General features: G+C 41.6%; 2 protein-coding genes across 2 annotated transcripts in view; one reads left to right on the forward strand and one right to left on the reverse strand.

Moving 5' to 3' along the window:
- The window catches only part of LOC103881154 (zinc finger protein 253), a 33513-nt gene extending 17610 nt beyond the window's left edge, over positions 1-15903 (reverse strand). The window contains 3 exon segments of the mRNA XM_031660352.1: positions 41-130; positions 633-759; positions 15541-15903. Of these exon segments, the coding sequence (XP_031516212.1) occupies positions 41-130; positions 633-759; positions 15541-15543 (220 nt within the window). The 5' untranslated portion in view covers positions 15544-15903.
- The window catches only part of LOC101007196 (zinc finger protein 506), a 504157-nt gene that overhangs the window by 423767 nt on the left and 56643 nt on the right, over positions 1-23747 (forward strand).

Below are 23747 nucleotides of genomic sequence, written 5' to 3' on the forward strand. Positions count from 1 at the left end.
ATCTGTGTCATCTGTTGTATTCATTTTCACTCGCACCTACCTGGGGGTTTGGCAATCATCTCATGTCTCTCCATAGGTTTTTTTCCTTGCTCCAGACAGGTAACCAGGTCTGGCTTAGAGACAACAATACCTGTTTTATTAAAAATAAGTAACATGAATCTTGCTCATATACTCCAATTACAAGCTAGTAATGTACTCAGCAGAGATGTCATAAAACATTCTAGTAAATTAACACCAAAATAATAATTTAAAACAGAAATTTCTAAACATTTAGAAAATACTTTCAATTTATAGGTTTCTTAATTTTACTATCTGGTACTACTGAATCAAAAATTGGTGGTGGCAATTAGATTTTCAGGTGGGGGCAACAATATTTTATGCCACTAAATTTCTGGAATTACCACTAATTTAGAGTGAAGAATACAGCTCAACTCAGGAATGTGGAAAGTTTGGATTAAGATTAAACATGTTGAAGAAATTATTTTCTAAATAAACAAATTCGGAAGATTTTCTGGAAAAAGGGGATCTGAAACTCTTTTATGCAAAGAATAAATGACTAAAAAACATTCTACAAAAAAGAGAAATAAAATCTTTAGGGTATATTATTAATTAGGTACTCAAGTTATCCTCACCAAGGAAGACCAGGTTTCTGTAGTTCTCTAACATCACATCCCTATATAAATTCCGCTGTGCAGTGTCCAGGCAATGCCACTCCTCCAGAGAGAATTCTATGGCCACATCTCTAAATTGCAATGGTCCCTGAAAAACACACACACACACACACACACACATATTTACTAAATAGCCATGAGTGGAATTTTTAATTTGACTTAAGGTGAAATTAGAGAGTAAAGAGAACTGGTTCTGACTCATAGGACTGCCTAAAATTATCCAATAAAATATTTTTAAACACAAAAATATTCTCTAATGTATTCTCTAACTCTGAGAAAAAAGAGCAGCACAAGATCCACAACATCAGTTTATATATGATATTTTTCTAGATAATAGAGTATAAAATTAAGGCCATGAACATGTACATTTTTTAGTGCTATATTTGCATCATATGGAATGAGTTGTGAATATTTTTCAGATGCAAAAGACATCTTCAGTTAGAAGATACCTCTCAAATTTTCATATACACAATAAGCTGAAAACTGTTGTGCAGGGTTTTGTTTTTTAAATTCCAGAAGATCTGGCATAAAGTCTGACTTTTTGAATTTCTAAAGAGCCCATCTCTAATGCAAATGGTTTTGGCCCAAGAACGGTATTTTGTCAAACATCCAGTAAATGGAAGAGCCTGTGTTTTTCCCAGTTTTTCTGGCCTGTAAACAAAGATAAGAACCTTCATTTTCCAAAGAAAAGTATGTAGCAAAAAAGAGAAAAAAGGACAGCTGCCAGATTAAATGGGATGCTTTATGCACATCAGCTGCATAAAAATACTTAATAATGAAGAGAAAAATAATTAACTCTATTGTAAAAAAATCTATCAGAAAGCCATGTCACCAAGTGAATCATTAACCATTAACTGCACTAGGACAAATTTTTCTGATGTGCTAATGCACATCACATCATCACCGCTGAAATATTCCTCCCAAAGAAAGTAAATAAAATTCTGAATTTAGGCCGGGCGCGGTGGCTCAAGCCTGTAGTCCCAGCACTTTGGGAGGCCGAGGCGGGCGGATCACGAGGTCAGGAGATGGAGACCATCCTGGCTAACACAGTGAAACCCCGTCTCTACTAAAAAATACAAAAAACTAGCTGGGCGAGGTGGCGGGCGCCTGTAGTCCCAGCTACTTGGGAGGCTGAGGCAGGAGAATGGCATAAACCCGGGAGGCGGAGCTTGCAGTGAGCTGAGATCCGGCCACTGCACTCCAGCCTGGGCTACAGAGCGAGACTCCGTCTCAAAAAAAAAAAAAAAAAAAAAAAAAAATTCTGAATTTAACCATAAAGAAACATGTTTTATGCTAAATTCAAAATACAGATAACTCCTATGTTCTATAATTTTTAGTAGAAATTTTAAGTAGGCTTCATTTAGCACCCTAGAGAGCAGGTATCTTAATTTTTTTTCCCAGAACTTTCTGGTTAATAACTGCCATCCCATTTAAATAAGCTTTTCCTTAATCTTGTTTGGCATAGAGCTAATGGAACACATAGATGGAGCCTCAACATTACGTTTTCCATCTTTACTAGGGACCACAGTTTCCCCCAATAGAAATCTTGAGTATCCACATCTTTCCATGTTCAACAGCCACAAAGGGAGCACTTTTAATATTGCAGATCATAAATTATTGCTGAGAATCCTGCATGGCATATAAGAAGCTATGATGTAGCGAATGTAGAGGAGGCTCTAAGGTATAGAAAAGAAATATTTTACAGAGACCCTTGACTATCATAAGAATTTTAAGAAGTATTTAAACCAAACTCATTAGAAAAAAACCAAAAGTAGAGAAATAAATGTTTGTAAATACTAAATGCATAGCATTTGAGGAGGCAGAGTGAATACAGGTCTTGATCTGAGATAGAAAAGCCACTTTTTTTCTTTCTCCTGCTTCTCTGGAATTCCTTCTCAGATGAGATTCTCTGGACAAATTATACCTGTATCTTGAGAGTATGTCCTTAAAAGTGTAGCACCACCTGTTTACCTGGTAGCATGACATCAAATGGCAGGAAAAAAAAAAAAAAAAAAGACAGAAAAAGTCCACCCATTTCTGTCCTTTAAAACAGAAGAGATTCAGGAACAATAAGCTGCTTCATGAAGATAAAAATATAAGTTTCTCCTTTCCTGTCCTCAGGTGCCCTCCCCTGCCAGAGACACCAGCAATTTCTGCTACAGTAATGGAAATATGCACCACACTGACCACTCCCTACTAAACCCAAACAGAACAGGCCCTGTGACCACCCTTTAGTGCAAAGGTGGAACTTAACTCTTATGAATGAGAGCATTGCCTCTAAAGTTTTAATAAGCTTATAAATCACTTGGTAATTTTGACTCCACTTTGTGGAATGTGATTCTGCAAGTTTGAAAAGGGTCCATGAATGGGTGTTTTAAACAAGTTTCCTGTCAATGCTGATGTTGCTTCCCCTTGGCTCATTATTAGCATTAGTTAGAGAAGCAGGCACAGCACAGGGTCCCTTACACTCAGCATTCTTGTCACAACCAAATACTTCTGGTACAAATAAAGACAACCCGTCTCCATCCTAAAGTTTTATATTCTTTGCTGGCTCTTTAAAGTTTACAGAAGAAACAGAAAGCAACAATGTCTGAATAAATCTGTATTTAAAAAAGAACATGTACACATGTACTAATGCAATGTTTATTAAGCAGGTACTATGGCTCGAGAGTATGATACAGAGCACTGTACTGGGCATAACAAATTATGTGATTTAATTCTCATAACACCCTGGGAGCTGGTACTAAGGGTTTAATAATTTCCAAGATTTAGATAAAGGGCCCAGCATTTTTATTTCTTCTTCTGTTTCTCTGTCACCAACTTTTAAAAAAAATTGTATGGAATAAAAGCTAAATATAGACAGATTTCAAGCTATAGAAAGAAAGAGTTTAATGTAGTTTAGAGAAAATTGTATTGTTTATATTTACTTCTTTTTTTGTCACTTGTGGAGCAACTACCGGATCTTCAGAAACAGAAAACAAGTTGCTAAATAGAATGTCTCTGCGAGTACTGGATTCATAGAAAATTTAAAAATTACACCCTCTAATACATACTTTGTTTTTCTGATTTATCTGCTTTTGAGTTTCAGTAAATTCTTTTTTTTTTTTTTTTTTTTTGAGACGAAGTCTGGCTCTGTCGCCCAGGCTGGAGTGCAGTGGCCGGATCTCAGCTCACTGCAAGCTCCGCCTCCCGGGTTTACGCCATTCTCCTGCCTCAGCCTCCCGAGCAGCTGGGATTACAGGCGCCCGCCACCTCGCCCTGCTAGGTTTTTTTTGTATTTTTTAGTAGAGACGGGGTTTCACCGGGTTAGCCAGGATGGTCTCGATCTCCTGATCTCGTGATCCTCCCGCCTCGGCCTCCCAAAGTGCTGGGATTACAGGCGTGAGCCACCGCACCTGGCCGAGTTTCAGTAAATTCTAAGCACCAGCTCTAGAAAGGCAGCAGGATACAACAGCCAAAACTCTGATCTCTTCTAATCATTTCTGCGAGGCAAGACTCCGGCGTAGAGTCAGACCTAAATAAGGCCTCTAAAAAGGGTGAATCTTAACAGGTCTGGGATCGGGTAAGAACCCTATGTGGAATTCAGTTCTCTATGCCACTAGGGTACTTCCAGTTTTGTTTTTTCTAACCTTATCTAAAAGAAACTTGAATCCCAGAGTTTCTGTAGTTTTTGTTTTTTCTAGCCACCGCCCTGTCAACTTTATACTATATACTACTATGGAATTTAAACAAATTCCCAAAGTTTTCTAGGGTAATTTTTATTTTCTTTTTTTGGAGACAGAGTCTTGCTCTGTCGCCCAGGCTGGAGTGCCCTGGCATGATCTCGGCTCACTGCAACCTCCCCCTCCCCGGTTCAAGCTGTTCTTTTGACTTATCCTCCCAAGTAGCTGAAACTACAGGCGCGTGCCACCATGCCTAGCTAATTTTTGTATTTTTAGTAGAGACAGGGTTTCACTGTAATGGCCAGGCTGGTTTGGAATGCCTGACCTTGTGATCCGCCTGCTTCAACCTCCCAAAGTGCTAAAATTACAGGTGTGAGGCACTTCATCAGGCCTTTCTAGGGTAATTTTATTCGAAAATAAATATGTGGCTGGGCACGGTGGCTCACACCTGTAATCCCAGCACTTTGGGAGGCCAAGGCGGGCAGACCCCCTCAGGTTAGGAGTTAAAGACCAGCCTGGCCATCATGTTGAAACCCTGTCTCTACTAAAAATACAAAAAATTAGCCGGGTGTGGTGGTGGGCGCCTGTTAATCCCAGACACTCTAGAGGCTGAGGCAGGAATATCGCTTGAACCCGGGAGGCAGAACTTTCAGTTAGCTGAGCTCGCACCATTCCACTCCATCCTGGGCAACAGAGCGAGACTCTATCTCAAAAAACAAAAATTAATTATAATAACAATTCTTCTGTTCATGAATATCCCTACAGGTGTAAACATCAGAAGTCACAGCAATGTAAAAAAAAGTGGCCTAAATGAAGCCCAAGATTTTGGACACATCTATTTATTGTATCAACCATATGATGCATAATGCCATTATTTATCCAGTGGCTAAGCTACACTAAAAGTTTCTGGATTGTAGGAACCATGACTGCTTCATTTCTTTTTTTACGGTTATATGAAATGTAAGGAAGTACGTTATCTATTTAGGTCTCCAGATCTCATCCTTGTTTACCATTCAAGCACCAGAAACTGGAGAAACTCTCATCTGGGTACCAACCAAAGACACCTCTTGTATGAGGGGATGAACAAACACAGGATGACTCATTTATCTTACACTGAGACAGAAGCACAATTAACCACACTTCTCAGCCTGACACAATTCTGCTCTGGACATCCTCAAATACCTCAAAGACACCTAGATCATTGTGAGAGAATTCCCAGTGACTCTGGATTTATGGCCCAATGATAAGCCAGGCTGGAGAGACTCAGGCTGACTCTAAATAAAAAATAGAACTGCACTGGTGGAGCTCCAGAACCTGGATCACCCATTCTGATTTGCTAGCTCTTGGGTAAGAGAAAGAACAAAAATACTCTGCTCCAGTATCACATTTTACAGGTAAATGTAGTTGCGGTCATGGCTCTGGATACTTTGTGGGCTTGATCTCTCACTCCTAAGATGCTTATTTACACTTACAGATTCTGCCATCATTTCCTCCTGGGGCCTCTCACATAACTGTAGCAGGTCAATGAACAAGATGTGAAAAATCTCACAGAGCCACACTCCCAAATGGGGGCTGTAAGATGTCTATGTTGACATCTCACAATGCAGAAAATGTCTTTTGTTTGTTTTCTGTATGTTCTCAATCAAAAGTCCGGCCCTTTTTTTGTAAATCCCAGGCAGAGGCCAGACCTTATCTGCAGATTCTAGGTAGGATCCACCTGGCTCTGCATCTTCTGGTATTACAGCAAGTGGAGTACAATCAAAGGAGAGATCTCCTCATGGAGGCTGCTCTAGCACATTCTAAATGATAAGTCTCCATGAAAGAAAAAAAAGCTGATACAACATGAATATAAGTAGACAGTTTATTTGCATCGAGTTTAAGGATTATAACCTGGGAGCAAAGATTCAAGTTGCCTGGAATCTACACTTTGATTAGTAGCAGTTACAAGAGGATTGGTAAAGACAAGAAAACAGGGACACAGTGGGGTGATACAAAGTTGTCAGAAATTTTTATTTATTTACAGAAATAACACTGATTATATATATTTACCTATATATCATTATGGTTTAAGCTATGGGATATAGTGTCCAATGTGACACTGTTAGCTTAATTTATAGCTACTTGTGACAACAGTGAACAGTTTCAAGAGATGAATACATAGTTCAAAGGGGGAGAAAGACATAACTGCACTTTCTTTTTAACATCTGAGTTTGATAACCAAAAGAAACTTGCATTTGTCAGATAAAAGTTTTTTATTTCCCAAATCTCAAAAACTTGGATTCAAACTGTGGAGCTGCAGATGTAGGACCTGAATGGCTGCAGTAGCAGCAGGTGTTACCTGCACATCTGTAAGCATTTTAGCAAGAAGAGAAAGGGGAAAGTGGAGATTCTCATGTCTACATGTCTACTCAATGCACACATGTTACTCTGATTTGGTCTGTGAGCTCCATGGTCTCTGAATCAGTTTCAGGTCTGAAGATACAAGAGTCATTCTGAGAGAGAGAAAACAATTGATCACAGCCCAGTGGACTTCATAGAAATGTAGTCTAGCCTCTCTTGAAGTGACTGTAGAAGACTATAGATGCCAAATAGGAAGAGACACAATTTTTTCTGCCTATTTGGGGGACAGCATGCACTTTGCTACACAACTGTGAGTTGACTGGAAGCCTGAGAGGGAAAGTCCCCTCTAGAGTAAATTCTGGTTGGCACTTTATGTGTTTGTATCATGTCTGGTAATTCTAGACAGTGTTTGCAAACAATAATTAAAAGAAAAATTTTATCTAGCTCCAGAAAATCTTCACAATAAGACAAAAGAAAGAAAATGTTTTTATTACACAATTAAATGTGAATGTGACATGCATCATTGTCAATCTGCTTAAGAGGTTGCAAAGACAGAAAGATGATCACCACAATTAGTCCACAAGTAGAAGAGTTTCCAGCACCATGTCATACATAGTGCTGGAAATTCACCTGGAGATTGAAGAGGTCATCTGTGTATGCTAATTGCTTATATTCAATGACAAATAAACTTTTCCCATCTTCATAACAGGATGTATTTAGCAGCTTGAAGCCAGGTGCCTGCTGAAGGCAGGATTTCACTCTGCTAGCATTCTATCTTTTTGGCTATTTACATTTTAGAGCAGTTGCTCAGTGCTCCCTGGCACTGGGCTACGACACTCCTGCTTGCAAGTGTCCTCTCTTGACCTCTACCAGCTGCCACTGAGACACAGATCAGAGCACAGTTCCCAGTTTATGTGAACCCCATTTGCCAAAGCAGAACTCTAGTGTCACATCACAGAGTGAGGCCTGAGCTGCAGGAGGAGAGCCTGCAGGCCGCATGGGTAGAATTGCACCTTCACAATCATGAGAATGTGAGCAGTGTTTCAGCCACAGTTTCTACTTGTAATGGTGACATGAAGAAAATACTGCTGAATTTCCAGCATGAGCCCAGATAGAAATAGCTCCAAAAGTTCTCACTGTGACAGCCCACCTCATTCAGACACCATGGGATGCTAATAGGGCTTCTGAAACAGACACCCAAAGTATTGGAGAGAAAAACAGATCTCCATCTGAGCAAGATTATTTTCAGAGAAAAATGTTTAAAAGATCTTTTAAAAAAAAGCTCAGGTTAAGATTCATCAAATGAGCCAGAAAATGTTCCCCAAAAAGCAATTTCTCTATAAACACCCAAAGTGCACAGGTACTCTCAGCATGAGAAACATGAGCATTATGAAGAAAGGGGGCAGAGTTTCAGAAGAATTTTATAGTTTTTTTCCATCTCTGCTGCTCTCTCATCTCCTAGCCATTGAATGGGGGTTCTACATTGAAATACATCTGACAACTTCCAACAACACTTAAAGATGAAGAAGGCCGGGCGCGGTGGCTCAAGCCTGTAATCCCAGCACTTTGGGAGGCCGAGGCGGGTGGATCACGAGGTCAGGAGATCGAGACCATCCTGGCTAACATGGTGAAACCCCGTCTCTACTAAAAATACAAAAAACTAGCCGGGCGTGGTGGCGGGCGCCTGTAGTCCCAGCTACTCGGAGGCTGAGGCGGGAGAATGGCGTGAGCCCGGGAGGTGGAGCTTGCAGTGAGCCGAGATCGCGCCACTGCACTCCAGCCTGGGCGACAGAGCGAGACTCCGTCTCAAAAGAAAAAAAAAAAAAAAAAAAAGATGAAGAAATAGAATCTGACTGTGTTCATATAATGGAATATATTACAACTTGCAACATAGCTAACTGAAGAGCTATTATGGTTTTTGGTGGCCATATCACCTGTCTTTATTTTTCCTGTAATAGCAGCATTCCAATTTAGTGAAATAAAAGATAATAAAATTGTGTTTACTCATAATTATTCCTGTAAAGTAATAAACATATCAGACTGTTATCTACTCTAACAATTTGGTAGTAAATTTTCTTTGGATATTAGATATAAATATCTAAGTATGAATAATTTTAATGAACTAGACATAATATATGTAGCTTTTGTTTTGTTTTGTATTGTTTTGTTTTGTTTTTGGAGACACAGTCTCATTCCGTTACCCAGGCTGGAGTGAAATGGTGCGATCTCAGCTCACTGCAACCTCCGCCTCCCAGGAACAAGTGATTCTCCTGCCTCGGCCTGCCGAGTAGCTGGGATTACAGGCGCATGCCACCATACCCAGCTAATTTTTTTATTTTTAGTAGAGATGGGGTTACACCATGTTGGCCAGGCTGGTGTCGAACTCCTGACCTCAGGTAATTAACCTGCCTCAGCCTCTCATCTCAAAGTGCTGGAATTACAGGCGTGAGCCATTGCACCTGGCAATGTATGTAGCATTTTTAAAAACTGCAACTATACTTCAGTTAAAACACTTTATATTTCAAAAGTATAAATAACAATATTAAAATAACCATTTAAGTGAACCATTCAAAGTAAGCATTGTGGCTTTATATTCATACTATTGTAGAAAATACTGTTTTTGGGTCACGCCAGCAATACCAGCACTTTGGGAGGCTGAGGTGGGTGGATCACCTGAGGTCAGGAGTTTGAGACCAGTCTGACCAACATGGCGAAATACTGCCTCTACTAAAAATACAAAAAAGTAGCTGGGCATAGTGGTGCACACCTGTAACCCCAGTCACTCAGGAGGCTGAGGCAAGAGAATTACCTGAACCCAGAAGGCAGTGATCGCAGTGAGCCGAGATTACACCACTGCACTCCAGCCTGGGCAACAGAGTGAGACTGTTTTTTTTTTTAAAAAAAAAAAAAAAAAAAAAGGCCAGGCATAGTGGCTCATGTCTGTAAACAAAATGAGCTGGGCCTGGTGGCGCATCCCTGTAATCCCAGCCACTTGGGAAGCTGAGACAGGAAAATTGCTTGGACCTGGGAGGCAGTTTGCCTGAGCCAAGATCACACCATTACACTCCATCCTGGACAACAAGAGTAAAACTCCGCCTCAAAAAAAAAAAAAAAAAAAAGTGTAATGTATATTGCCTACAAACCCTATACATAACTATGCTAATTGTTCTGAAGTAATAAATAAAAAGCAAGATACAACTACAGACTCCACTGTTTAGTTTATGCACTGAACTGTTCTTGCTTGTGCAGTATAAGTACTTCAGCCTGCAAATATCAGATAATTACCTTGTATAATCAGGTTTCTGTCAAAGAAACTTAGTATCTTTTAGTCTTTATCATTCTGTATTGCTAAATTTAATCCTATCTTTGTGCTAAGCTTCTGTGTTCTCTCAAAATGGACTTTTATCTAAATAAATCTGTGTCTACTTTAAAGGACTAAAAATGAAAAACATAAACTTCAGAAACAAAAACAAAGCAATAATTCTGAAGTACTACATAAAGATAATCTGGACCTGAAAAATGACTAAAGGTTTATTTAAATGTTAATATGATTTACATATATTTCAAAAAAGCAGAGAAAAATCTACATATAACCTAAATTCCTTAAGAAAAGAAAGAATATCAAAATATTTTTGAAGCTTTTTATTATTTATTATACTTTAATTTCTGGGGTACATGTGCATAACGTACAGGTTTATTACATGGGTATACATGCGCCATGGAGGTTTGCTGCACCCATCAACCCATCATTTACACTAGGTATTTCTCCTAATGCTGTCCCTTCCCTAGCCCCCCAACCCCCTTTTTGGAACTTTTTAAAGAGTTTTTGAACTCTTGGACATCAGAATTTTGCACACTGTATGTACTTGAAAAAATGTTTATGGGGGAAAAAGCAGAAGAGAGAAAGATGTTCTAAAACATCAATGAGTGCACAAGACCAGTGCAACAGACTAGAGAGCCCAGAAATAATGCCACCCTCCTACCATCATCAGATTTTTGGCAAAGCTGACAAGAGAAATGTGGGAGGATTTCTCCATTTAATAAATGGTGCTGGAATAACTCGCTAGCACTATGTAGAAGACTGAAACTGGACCCCTTCATTACACCATATACAAAAATCAACTCAAGATAAATTAAAGACTTAAATGAAAAACTTGAAATTGTAAGAAACCTTGCAAGATAACCTAGGAAATACCAGTCTAGACATAGAAACTGGCAAAAACTTCATAATGAAGCTAGCAAAAGCAATTGTAACGAAAGCAAAAATTGACAAATGGGACCTATTTAAACTAAAGAGCTTCTTCACAGCAAAGGAAACTATCAACAGAGTAAACAGACAACCTATAGAATAAAAAAAAAAAAAAATCTGCAAACTTTGCCTCTGACAAAGATCTGATATCCAGAATTTATTAAGAACTTAGACAAGTTTACAAGAAAAAAAAAACTCATTAAAAAGTAGGCCAAAGCCGGGCGCGGTGGCTCAAGCCTGTAATCCCAGCACTTTGGGAGGCCGAGACGGGCGGATCACGAGGTCAGGAGATCGAGACCATGCTGGCTAACACGGTGAAACCCCGTCTCTACTAAAAAATACAAAAAATTAGCCGGGCGAGGTGGCGGGCGCCTGTGGTCCCAGCTACTCGGGAGGCTGAGGCAGGAGAATGGCGCGAACCCGAGAGGAGGAGCTTGCAGTGAGCTGAGATCCGGCCACTGCACTCCAGCCTGGGTGACAGAGCAAGACTCCGTCTCAAAAAAAAAAAAAATACACCTGAGAAAATTCCTAAACTCACTCTGAGAAATAAAAAGGTAAATGAGAATTTTTTTTTTTTTTTTTTTTTTTTGAGACGGAGTCTCGCGCTGTGTCACCCAGGCTGGAGTGCAGTGGCGCGGCCCACTGCAAGCTCCGCCTCCCAGGTTCACGCCATTCTCCTGCCTCAGCCTCCGAGTAGCTGGGACTACAGGCGCCCGCCACCTCGCCCGGCTAGTTTTTTTGTATTTTTAGTAGAGACGGGGTTTCACCGTGTTAGCCAGGATGGTCTCGATCTCCTGACCTCGTGATCCACCCGCCTCGGCCTCCCAAAGTGCTGGGATTACAGGCTTGAGCCACCGCGCCCGGCCGAGAATTATTAACAAATGGAATATGTGATTAGATATTTATTTTTTGAAACTCATCTCTTTTATGTTCTTTATAAATATTTTCTTTTCAAGCCCTAATAATAAAATGCAAATTACACTTAAAAACTGATGTCAGCTGGGTGCAGTGGCTCACACCTGTAATCCCAGCATTTTGGGAGGCCAAGGCCAGCAGATCACTTAAGACCAGAAGTTGGAGACCAGTCTAGTCCATCTCTACTAACAATACAAAAACTAGCCGGGTGCAGTGGTGCGCACCTGTAGTCCTAGCTACTCAGGAGGCTGAGGCATGAGAATCACTTGAACCCAGGAGGTGGAGGCTGTAGTGAGCTGGGATCAAGCCACTGCATTCCAGCCTGTGCAACACAGTGAGACTGTCTCAAAAAAAAAAAAACATAAAATAAAAATAGTGAGGTCAAAATAAGGTTTAGCTGTGGCTCTCCCAATACTTGCAGGTCACACGGCCACAGAGGCTGGGTCTCTATAAGCACAGGACACAAAACACAGAAGATAAACCTGGAGCTCCCGCTGCAGCGAGAAACAAAGGCCCCCAGACAGCATTCTGTTCGCTCCAGCTGCGTACCTGATTGCACGGATTGAAATCTTCTCAAGGTACAGATCCAATCACCCACCCCATCCTGCTCCGTTACATGCTGAATAACCACCCTCCCAGGAGACACTGTGCTATGCCCCAGTGAGCGCACCAGGTGCATTTTACTTTGTAAGTTTTTACGCCATCTCACTGGGGTCAATTTTTTTTGTCTTTTGGAGTGTTTTTTCACGAACTTTTCACTATTTTTTTTTTCACTATTTTTCTGTCCCCACCAAGAGAATCCAGGGAGCAGAAATTATTTGTTTTTCCCTCAATACCAGCATCTGATTGGTTGACCAGCAATGTATCTCCAAGAAATGGAGCTAAGTTAGGTGAAGACAATCTTCATGTCTCAAGGTGTTAGTTAAAAAAAAAAAAAAAAAAAAAAAAGCACCAGGAGATGCCCTTCAGCCTCAAGGCTGCTCCCTTGAGAGGCTACACTCCATACTTAAGGTGGTCCTATGGGAGAAAATGACCAAAGAGCTAATAGTCACTAGACACTCTAGCAGACATAGCCATGGTGGGTATCTTGGTTTATCCCCAGAAAGTACTAAAACAGCCTAAGTGGAGTGGCACGATCTCGGCTCAATGCAACCTCCACCTCACGGGTTCAAGCGATTCTCCTACCCTAGCCTCTTGAGTAGCTGGGACTACAGGCGTGTGCCACCACGCCCAGTTAAGTATTTGTATTTTTACTAGAGACGAGATTACACTGTGTTATCCAAGGTGGTCTCCATCTTCTGACCTCGTGATCCGCCCACCTCAGCCTCCCAAAGTGCTGGGATTACAGGCGTGAGCCACTGAGCCCGGCTTCGAAAGGGAAATCTTGACCCAAAAACATTCTGGTAAGTTCTCTGGAAAAATAAAAGAAAAAGAGGCACAGATATTTTTTACAGTACAGTGTCAGGGGATTAGTCTGTGCCCTCTTCACATTGGAAATATTTACAAACAGAAAACCTTTTCAATATTGTTAGGCAATGCTTTTTTTAAAAATGATTAATTGAGGAACATGGGGTACAGCTGAGGCCCTGCTTGGGACATATGTGAAAAATGCCAGGGACAATCAGTCCCCTGTGGGGTGTGAAAATAACTAAGTGGCAAGCAACTAGACTGAGGAGGCTCTAGTCCCCAGATTCCTACTTCTAAAACAAAAATCTAAACTCAAGTGCATTTTTTGGTAAATTACTATATTAGGGGAAAAAACTTCAGGCTTAAACAACTATAAACTGCCAATTAAGCTCTGATTACATAACCAGGAAATTTCCACCTTGACTGTACAAATTAAAGAACTATGTAACTATACCTAACCAATTATTGAATTTGTCTTCTTCATCATGCATTTTGTTTTATTTTATTTTTTGTCTGAGACGGAGTCTCTGTCGCCCAGGCTGGAGTGCAGTGGCGTGATCTCGGCTCACTGCAACCTCCACCTCCCAAGTTCAAACGATTCTCCTGCTTCAGCCTTGCCAGTACTGGGATTACAGGTGCGTTGTCACCACGACCGGCTGATTTTTGTATATTTAGTAGAGACAGGGTTTCACCATGTTGGTCAGGCTGGTCTTGAACTACTGACCTCGTGATCCTCCCGCCTCAGCCTCCCAAAGTGCTGGGATGGCCAGCCACTGCACCCGGCCATCAGGCATTTTATAAATGTCTTTTCTTCAAGCCCCTCCATGGACCACAAACTACAAACTATAGCTGGGTGCTCTACAATTCTTGAATCATTCTTTGATTAAATTATTTCATATTTTTGCAGTGACTCTCACAATCCCTTTTTTTTTTTCCAGACAGAATTGCTCTGTTGCCTAGGCTGGAGTGCAGTGGCACATCTGAGCTCACTGCAACCTCCGCCTCCTGGGTTCAAGCGATTCTATCACCTCTGCCTTTGGAGTAGCTGGGACTACAGACATTCGCCATCACACCCAGCTAATTTTTGTACTTTTAGTAGAGATGGGGTTTCCCCATTTTGGCCACGCTGGTCTTCAACTCCTGACCTCACGTGATCCACCCGCCTCGACCTCCTGAAGTGCTGTGATTACAGGCGTGAGCTACCGCGCCCGGCCCCATCAATTTTTAATAGGAGAAAAGAGAAACTGTGAACCCTGACAGATATAATAGACTCCTCTCCAAAGGCCTTTCTTGTTCCTTGTTCTTAGGACCAACTTTTTTGTACCTCCTTGTACCTAGACACCCGCTCTGTCAGCAACCCAAACCGCCAGTTCCAATCTGCGACCCGCACCCCTTCCTTATTTGGAAAGTAGCCAATCGGGTCGTCCTAGATTGTGAGGTCAGACCCCGGCCAACGGGGCAAAGACACAAAGACAATAACGGCGTTAGGGTTAAAAACCCCTTTCTAACTAGGAGGCCGAGGCGGGCCGATCAACTGAGTTCGGGAGTTCAAAACCAGCCTGAGCAACATGGTGAAACCCCATCTCTACTAAAAATACAAAATCAGCCGGGCGTGGTGACGCATGCCTGTAACCCCAGCAACTCGGGAGGCTGAGGCAGGAGATTCACTTGAACCTGGGAGACAGAGGTTGCAGTGAGCCGAGATCGCGCCATTGCACTTCAGCCTGGGCAACGAGAGCAAATCTCCGTCTCAAAAAAAAAACAAAAAACAAAAAAAACCTTCCTTTCTTCGGTGTGCTCTTGCGATCAAGATAGACGCGAGCAGCACCCTTCTTCAGAAGTAAATATGCCTTCTTGTGAAATTTTCTAAGTGCTGGGTGGTTTTTTGTTTTGTTTTGTTTTGCGGCACCGAGCGCTTGTTTCTAACAACCCCACGGACCAAAACTCTTCCCATTCATGAACCCGCACCCGGAGTCAGGATTCTCCCCTGACGACCCTCCCGTGGTCCTTGCACGATCTGGGAGAGACGCGGTGCTGCGGATGCAGAGCTGCTGAAAGACGGCTCCAGGCCAGGACACAGTCACTGTGCAGGGAAGAGACAGGGAAGAGACAGGGCCCCGGCTGTTACCGCAGCCGCCATCTTATGGCTGAAGGAGAATGAGGCCGAGCTGGGCAGGGAGAACTCGGGCGGCAGATTGTGGAGCTGACTGTGAGGAGGCAGAGTCCCGCCAGAGCCACTTCCCACCAGTTTCAACCAGCCCCTCCCCTCTCTCGGGAGGTTGGACCCGGCACTCACCATTTCTAGGCTTCCAGAGGGTTCCGGGGTTTAGCTGTGGCTCTCCCAATACTTGCAGGTCATACGGCCACAGAGGGTGGGTCTCTATAAGCACAGAACACACAACACAGAAGATAAACCTGGAGCTCCCGCTGCAGCGAGAAACAAAGGCCACCATAAACCAGTCTGTTCGTTCCAGCTGCGTACCTGATTGGACGGTTTCCAGCCTAGCGTCCCTGATTGGATAATGCTTAAGGCCCCGCCCCCTCAGTCGCTGAGTGACAGAAGATGTGATCACATACTGGGCTGAGTGAAGAAAGAGCGGCAACCTAGGCTACAGCCTTTTCTTTCTTTCGTTCTTTCTTTCGCCCCCTGAGACGGAGTTTAGTTCTTGTTGCCCAGGCTAGAGTGCAATGGCACGATATTGGCTCACCGCAACCTCCACCTCCCGGGTTCAAGCAATTCTCCTGCCTCAGCCTCCCATGTAGCTGGGATTACAGGCATGTGCCACCACATCCGTCTAATTTTTTGTACTTTTAGTAGAGACGGGGTTTCTCCATGTTGGTCGGGCTGGTCTTGAGCTCCCGATCTCGGGTGATCCGCCCGCCTCGGCCTCCCAAAGGGCTGGGATTACAGGCGTGAGCTACCGAGACCGGCCTAGCTCCTGCCTTTTCAAACAGGGCTTCCTCCCTGAGCTGAGCATCCCATACCAGAGCATGGGAAAATTCTATCTCGTATTCTCTCTCTTTTTGAATGTATTCAAAAGGTGAATAGAAGTACTTTGCTGTCATATTAATAATATATGAAATGTTTGTTCAAGAGAAAATCAACTTTTACTTTGGTAATAGTGTATTATCAATACTAAAGCTAATTTTAATAAGACCTTGTAAAGCCGGGTGCGGTGACTCAGGCCTGTAAACCCAGTACTTTGGGAGGCTGAGGCGGGCAGATCACTGGGTCAGGAGATCGAGACCATCCTGGCTAACACCGTCAAACCCTGTCTCTACTAAAAATACAAAAAATTAGACGGGCGTAGTGGCATGCACCTGTGGTCCCAGCTACTCAGGAGGCTGAGGCAGGAGAATCCCTTGAATCTGGGAGGCAGAGGTTGCCGTGAGCCAAGATCACACCACTGCACTCAAGCCTGGGTGACAAAGTGAGACTGCGTCTCCAAAAATGAATAAATAAAACCTTGTAAATAAACAAAATTTGTCATTTTTGACCTCTCGAGATTTACATATATAATTTGTAATCTCCTGTAATTTTTAAACTATATTTTATTTATATCTATATTCTTTTTATTTTTTCAATTTGAAACAACCTTTAAGTAATGTCAAACCATTATAGGAGATAGAAAGAAATCATTTAGGGACAGGTGTGTTGGCTTACGCCTGCAATCCCAGCACTTTGGGAGGCCAAAGTGGGCAGGCTACTTGAGGTCGGGAGTTAAAGACCAGCCTGGCCAACACGGTGAAACCCCATCTCTACTAAAAATACAAAAAATTAGCCAGACGTGCTGGTGCACACCTGTAGTCCCAGCTACTCCGGATGCTGAGGCAGGAGAATCGCTTGAACCCAGGAGGCGGAGGTTGTATGGTAGTGCATGTCTACAGTCCTAGCTACTCAGGAAACTGATGTGAAAGGATCACTTGAGCCCAGGAGGCCGAGGCTACAGCAAGCCAAATTATGCTACTGCACTCCAGCCTGGGTGATGGTAAGATCTTGTCTCAAAACAACAACAAATCATTTTAAAAGGCTAAACTTATACACTGTGTGTTTTCTAATAAAAACTGAATAAAACTAGGAATTAAAAGCAAAAGTCAAACTGGTAAATTCAAAAATATGTGAATATAAAATACACTCTTCATCATATTCTTGCTCAGGGGTAAAAAATTTCATTGTTCAAAGATGTCAATACAACCAACAGTTAAACCCAATATACCCAGTACTTTGGGAGGCTAAGGCGGGCAGATCACTGGGTCTGGAGATTGAGACCATCTAACTCCTGAGACCAGCTAACACTGTCAAACACTGTCTCTACTAAAAATACAGTTAAAAGCTACAGTATCAACACTGATAAAATAAAGTTGCATTATTTCCTTTAATGATACAAAAACATTTTAAATAAAATACAAAGACATAAAAAAACTAACAAATTGTTTAGGAAAAATACAAGAAAAAGGCATGACATTGGTCTTGGCATTATTTTCTTAGATATGACATTAAATGCATGAGCAACAAATAAAAGTTTAACTACACGAGACTTCAAAATTTCTGCACATCAAAAAAAATTCAAGAGTGACAACATCCCTTAGAAAATGGGTGAAAACATTTGTATATTACATGTTAAAGGAGTTAATATTCAAAATATATAAACAACTCTTTAAACAGTAAAGTTGAATCAACTCAATTTAGAAATGGATAAAGTTTTCATCAAAAAAACACAAATGGGAAAATGGATTTGAAAGGACACACAAAATTACTAATTTGTAGAGAAAGAAAAAAACACAATGACAAACCAAATAACCTAATGCCCATTATAATGGCCACTGCAAATTTTTTTAAAAACAAGAAATCTGGACTGGCCCGGTGGCTCATGCCTGTAATCACAGCACTTTGGGAGGCCGAGGTGGGTGGATCACGAGGTCAGGAGATCAAAACCATCCTGGCTAACACGGTGAAACCCCGTCTGTACCAAAAATACAAAAAATTAGCCGGGCGTGGTGGCGGCAGCCTGTAGTCCCAGCTACTTGGGAGGCTGAGGCAGGAGAATGGCCTGAACCCAGGAGGCAGAGCTTGCAGTGAGCTGAGAGCGCACCACTGCACTCCAGCCTGGGCGACAGAGCGAGATTCTGTCTCAAAATAAAAATTTAAAAACAAAGGAATCTCGTTCATGCAAGAAATAATCACCTCTCATCTGGGATAGCTTAAGAGAAACAGGAGACCACAACAGGACCACAATAATGGGAGGAAAAGGGTAACCTGGGTAAAAGTGCTCTCTGGCATTATGGAACAGTATTTAGTAAGCTGTAGTGAATGATCAGCCTCTGGGATACCGATAGTCTACCAACAAGGCTGAACTCATTCTAATTCAATCAGCATGTCTACACCATTCTGGTGACACAGTTTTACACTATTCATTACAGAAATACCATGAAGACCAGTAGGTAATGTCCTAGAATGGAACTTAATTTTAAAAAACATATCTAATTGTTTTTACATTTGACAATGAATTTATAAATAACTTCTAATTATAGAGGATTCTACTATACTGTAATACAAGATTAAACTGTAAACACCCATGCATTCTTGAATGCATGGTTATGTAGAAAGTTTCTTTTAGATTAACATGATAAATGTAACAATTAGAAAAAACATTTGAAATGGGATAAAATTAATCAAAATCACAACTTTTCAATGGCTTGGCATAATTGCCATGCCTTTGGAAATGGCCAGATGATTAATAAGAAACAAAGAAAAGATTTTGGCTTTGCTCAATCATTGTTTTTGACCTTTTTTTTTTGTTTATTTTGTTTGTTTGTTTGTTTGTTTTGAGACAGAGTCTCGCTCTGTCACCCAGGCTGGAGTGCAGTGGTGTGATCTCGGCTGACTGCAAGTTCTGCCTCCAGGTTCACGCCATTCTGCTGCCTCAGCCTCCCAAGCAGCTGGGACCATGGGAGCTCGCCACCATGACCGGCTAATTTTTTCTCTTTTTTTTGTATTTTTAGTAGAGACAGGGTTTCACCGTGTTAGCCAGGATGGTCTCTATCTCTTGAGCTCATGATCCACCTGCCTTGGCCCCCCAAAGTGCTGGGATTACAGGCGTGAGCCACCACACCCAGTCCAGATTTCTTGTTCAGCTTCCTTGTTCCTTGTTCTCTATTTTCAAGCCTAACTTCCTCATTCTTTGTACCTCTCCTTGCCCCTTGTAACAGTAAATAACCTTTCCATCAGCCGTAATCTGTAATTCACATCTATCTTCTCATTTACCCGCTCTGCAATTGTCCTTTCTGCTGAAACTATCCTTCAGGCCTTTACTGTGCCCTAACATGACAGAACATGCCTTGTACCGTAACAGACAGCCTCTTCCTTCCCTCCTAATTAGCCCTATTCAATTTTAAGCAGTAGCCAATTGGGTCAGCTTAGAATGTGCGGTCTGACTCCAGCCAATGGGGAAAAGACACAGCTACAGGAGCTGCTGTGTTAGGAATAAAAACCCCTGTCCTACCTTGCTCAGTGTGCTCTTGCAACCATGCTAGGTGTAAGCAGTGCCCTTCTGCAGAAGAAAAATTGCCTTGCTGAGAAAGCTTTCTGCTGGAGTACCGATTCTTCTTTGCGACACCAAGTATTTATTTCCACCAATCTTGGGGGCTTATCTGGGATTCCCTTTCTCCTCCGGAGAGAGGTCCCCGATCATCTCTTATGAGGAGATGCGTCCTGCTGCCTTGTTGCCATGGCCTCAGGGGCAAGGGGATCAAGACTTCCCCTGGAGTGATGAATAAACCCTGACTCTTAGCAATTCAGGCAGAAGGATCCTCACACACCATGATGACCATGTAACTCTGTGCACAGACCAAGGTAATAAACATCACAGCCAGGTGTGGTGGCTCATGCCTATAATCCCAACATTTTGGGAGGCCAAGGCAGACAGATCATGAGGTCAGGAGTTCAAGACCAGCCTGGCCAACATGGTGAAGCCCCACGTCTACTAAAAAATTAGCTGGGCATGGTGGCGTGTGCCTGTAATCCTAGCTACTTGGGAGGCTGAGGCAGGGGAATTTCTTGAACTGGGATGCAGGAGGTGGAGGTTGCAGTGAGCCAACATCACGTTACTGCACTCCAGCCTGGGTTACAGAGCAAGACTCCATCTCAAAAAAAGACAGAGAAATGAAGGATATTAACAGTCATAACTTGTATTTTAAAATTAAAATTCTTCTAGAAATAAGGAAGGAAAGGAAGAAAGAAATATACAAACAAATGAAAGACAGCCTGCTCAACATGTGAAACCCTGCCTCTACTAAAAATACAACAATTAGCCTGGTGCGGTGGTACACACCTGTAATCTCAGCTACTCGGGAGGCTGAGGCATGAGAATTTCTTGAACCTGGGAGGCAAAGGTTGCAGTGAGCCAAGATAGTGCCACTATACTCCAGCTTGGGTGACAGAATGAGACTCCATCTCAAACAAAACAAAATAAAGACAAAACAAGACAAAAAAACACAAATAGAAGGAAGGAAGTGGATTACTCACAATAGCTAAGGTATAGAATCAACCTCAGTGTCCATCAATAGGTGAATGGAGAAAGAAGATATGGTATATGTACACAATGAACTGCTTTTCAGCCCCTAAAAATAAGAAAGTCTTGTTATTTGCAAGAACATTAATGAACCTGAAAGATATTATGCTAAGTAAAATAACCCAGCACAGAAAAAAAAAAAAAAAATTAAAAAAATTAAAAAAAAAAGAATCCTTTTTTTTGTTTTGTTTTGTTTTTTTGAGATGGAATTTCACTCTTGTTGACCAGGCTGGAGTGCAGTGGCATCATCTCGGCTCACTGCAACCTCCGCTCCAGAGTTCAAGCGATTCTCCTGCCTCAGCTTTCCCAGTACCTGGGATTATAGGCATGTGCCACCACACCCCACTAATTTTTATATTTTTAGTGGAGACAAGGTTTAGCCATGTTGGCCAGGCTGGTCTCGAACTCCTGACCTCAAGTGATCCACCCACCTCAGCCTCTCAAAGTGCTGGGATTACAAGCGTGAGCCACCATACTTGGCCCACATAATCTGATTTCTATGTAAAGTGTAAAAAAATTTAAACTCATAGAAGCAGAGAGTACAATAATGAAAAAAAAAATCCCCTATGAGGTTTTTTTGTCTGATTAAGAGAGCTCCTTCATGATCTTTCAGGAATTATATTTTCTTTCATCGTCTGCATCCTCCTGTTCTTCAGCCGATGGATGAAAAAAGATACAGAGAAGACACATTTGCTCTTTATCCACTTCACTTCCACCAACTATTAGTCATTGTGGGTACAGCTGAGGATAGCAGTTTTCTGGAAGGACAGCCACTTCTCAGCAATAAACAATAAACTGGAAAAAAAAAGTATAAATCTTTCACAAAAAGCTAATAGATTTTAAGAAAAACAAGCATATGCATCAATAATGCTTGTGGTCAAATAAAGATTCATTTTGTTGATCTCTATTGGGCTCCCATAATGTTTGATCAAAAGCTAGCAAATATACAGCAGAAAAGAAATCTTATTCTGGCTGGGCGTGGTGGCTCACACCTGTAAACCCAGCACTTTAGGAGGCCAGGGCGGGTGGATCACAAGGTCAGGAGTTCGAGGCCAGCCTGGCCAACATGGCAAAACCCTGTCTCTACTAAAAACACAAAAATTAGCCAGGCATGGTGGTGGGCACCTGTAATCCCAGCTACTCAGGAGGCTGAGGCAGGAGAATTGCTTGAACCCAGGAGGCGGAGGTTGCAGTGAGCTGAGATCATGCCACTGCACACCAGCCTGGGCAACAAGAGCAAGACTCCATCTAAAAAAAACACAAAATTATTCTAAATAAGAATATCGCGAATTGTTATTTTGTCAATATAAGTAAAAATATGACCTAACACTAATAGTCTCACCTATAGTTGTACAACATCAAATGCTATGTTTTATTTAACATTTTATTTCATATAAGTATTTAATTTATATCACCTTTGCTATTTTAATGGCTTCTCCACTTTATATCAGTGGAAAACAGGTCAGCAAGTCCCAGGAAAGCACGTGGTGCTATTGCTACTTTAACAACGATCATGAAGAGTACTTGTTTGGGTGCTACTCATGTGTCAATGCTGTTATTTGGCTTAAAGCCCTGGTTTTCTATTTTTTTCTAAATTTATGGGTAATATAAAATTATTAGCTAAGAAGACTTTATCTTATTCAAATATGTTTTATGGGATTTCATTGACATTTAAGTGCCTGAATTTTCTGGAATATTGAAATTTTCCATGAACCCAAATTGAGTACTATAGATAATCTTTTACTGAAAGCTTTTCTGAGGCAGAGTAAGATTTATAACATTTTATTATGATATGGAAGAAGTTATTAACCATGTTTTCAGTAATCACTCAGAACACAGCATTCTCAGTTCCCAGTATGCACCCTGAGTCACCCAGGGGAAATTGGTATCTGTAAAGAGGCAGAAGGAAATGCTGAGAAAACACTGCACAGCAATGCTTTCCACATGCACATTCGGGTCTTCATTTAATTGGGCTGTTATTTGCATGGCTAGATATTTACTGAATTTAGTCATACTATTTTTTAGCAGCTAATGGCATCTGTTACCCATTAATTTTATACATTTGCTTTTTTCAAAAACAAATCTTTTGTTAATTTATTCTAAATTGAGACTACATTTATAATCTTCAGTGTTAGATATATAATTATATAAATATACATTATTATATATAATAATATATTATAATTAATGTCTCTTTGTCCCTTCTCTTTTTTTCTTCTTGAGACAGAGTCTTGCTCTGTCACCCAGGCTTGAGTGCAGTGGTGCAAACTTGGATGACTGCAACCTCCGCCTCCCAGGTTCAAGTGATTCTCTTGCCTCAGTGACCTGAGTACAGATGTGGGATTACAGGTGTGCACCACCACCCCAGCTAATTTTTGTTTTCTTAGTAGAGGCAAGCTTTCACCATGTTGGCCAGGCTGGTCTCAAACTTCTGGCCTCAAGTGATCCACCTCCCTTGGCCTCCCAAAGTGCTTGGGATTACAGGCGTGAGCCACAGTGCCCAGCCTCTATCTCTTCTTATGAGGATAGTCATACTGGATTATGGCCTTACTCTCATGACCTTATTTAACTTTAATTGCCTCTTAGAAAGCTCTATTTCCACACCCAGTCCCAATGAGGGTTGAGACTTCAATAGGAACAACTCCATACACATAAAATTTAACAGCTTAGATGAAGTGATTTAATCCCTCAAAACATAAACTACCACAATTATCCAATTAAAAAACTGATATTTTTGAATTGCCCTACACTAGAAACTGAAATAATAATTTTTTTTTTTCTTTGAGACTGAGTCTCGTTCTGTTGCCCAGGCTGCAGTGCAGTGGCGCTATCTCATCTAACTGCAAACTCCGCCTCCCAGGTTCACGCCATTCTCCTGCCTCAGCCTCCCGAGCAGCTGGGACCACAGGCGCCTGCCACCACGCCCAGCTAT

This window comes from Papio anubis, chromosome 20, assembly GCF_008728515.1.
Source record: "Papio anubis isolate 15944 chromosome 20, Panubis1.0, whole genome shotgun sequence".
In the NCBI taxonomy this organism is placed as follows: Eukaryota; Metazoa; Chordata; class Mammalia; order Primates; family Cercopithecidae; genus Papio; species Papio anubis.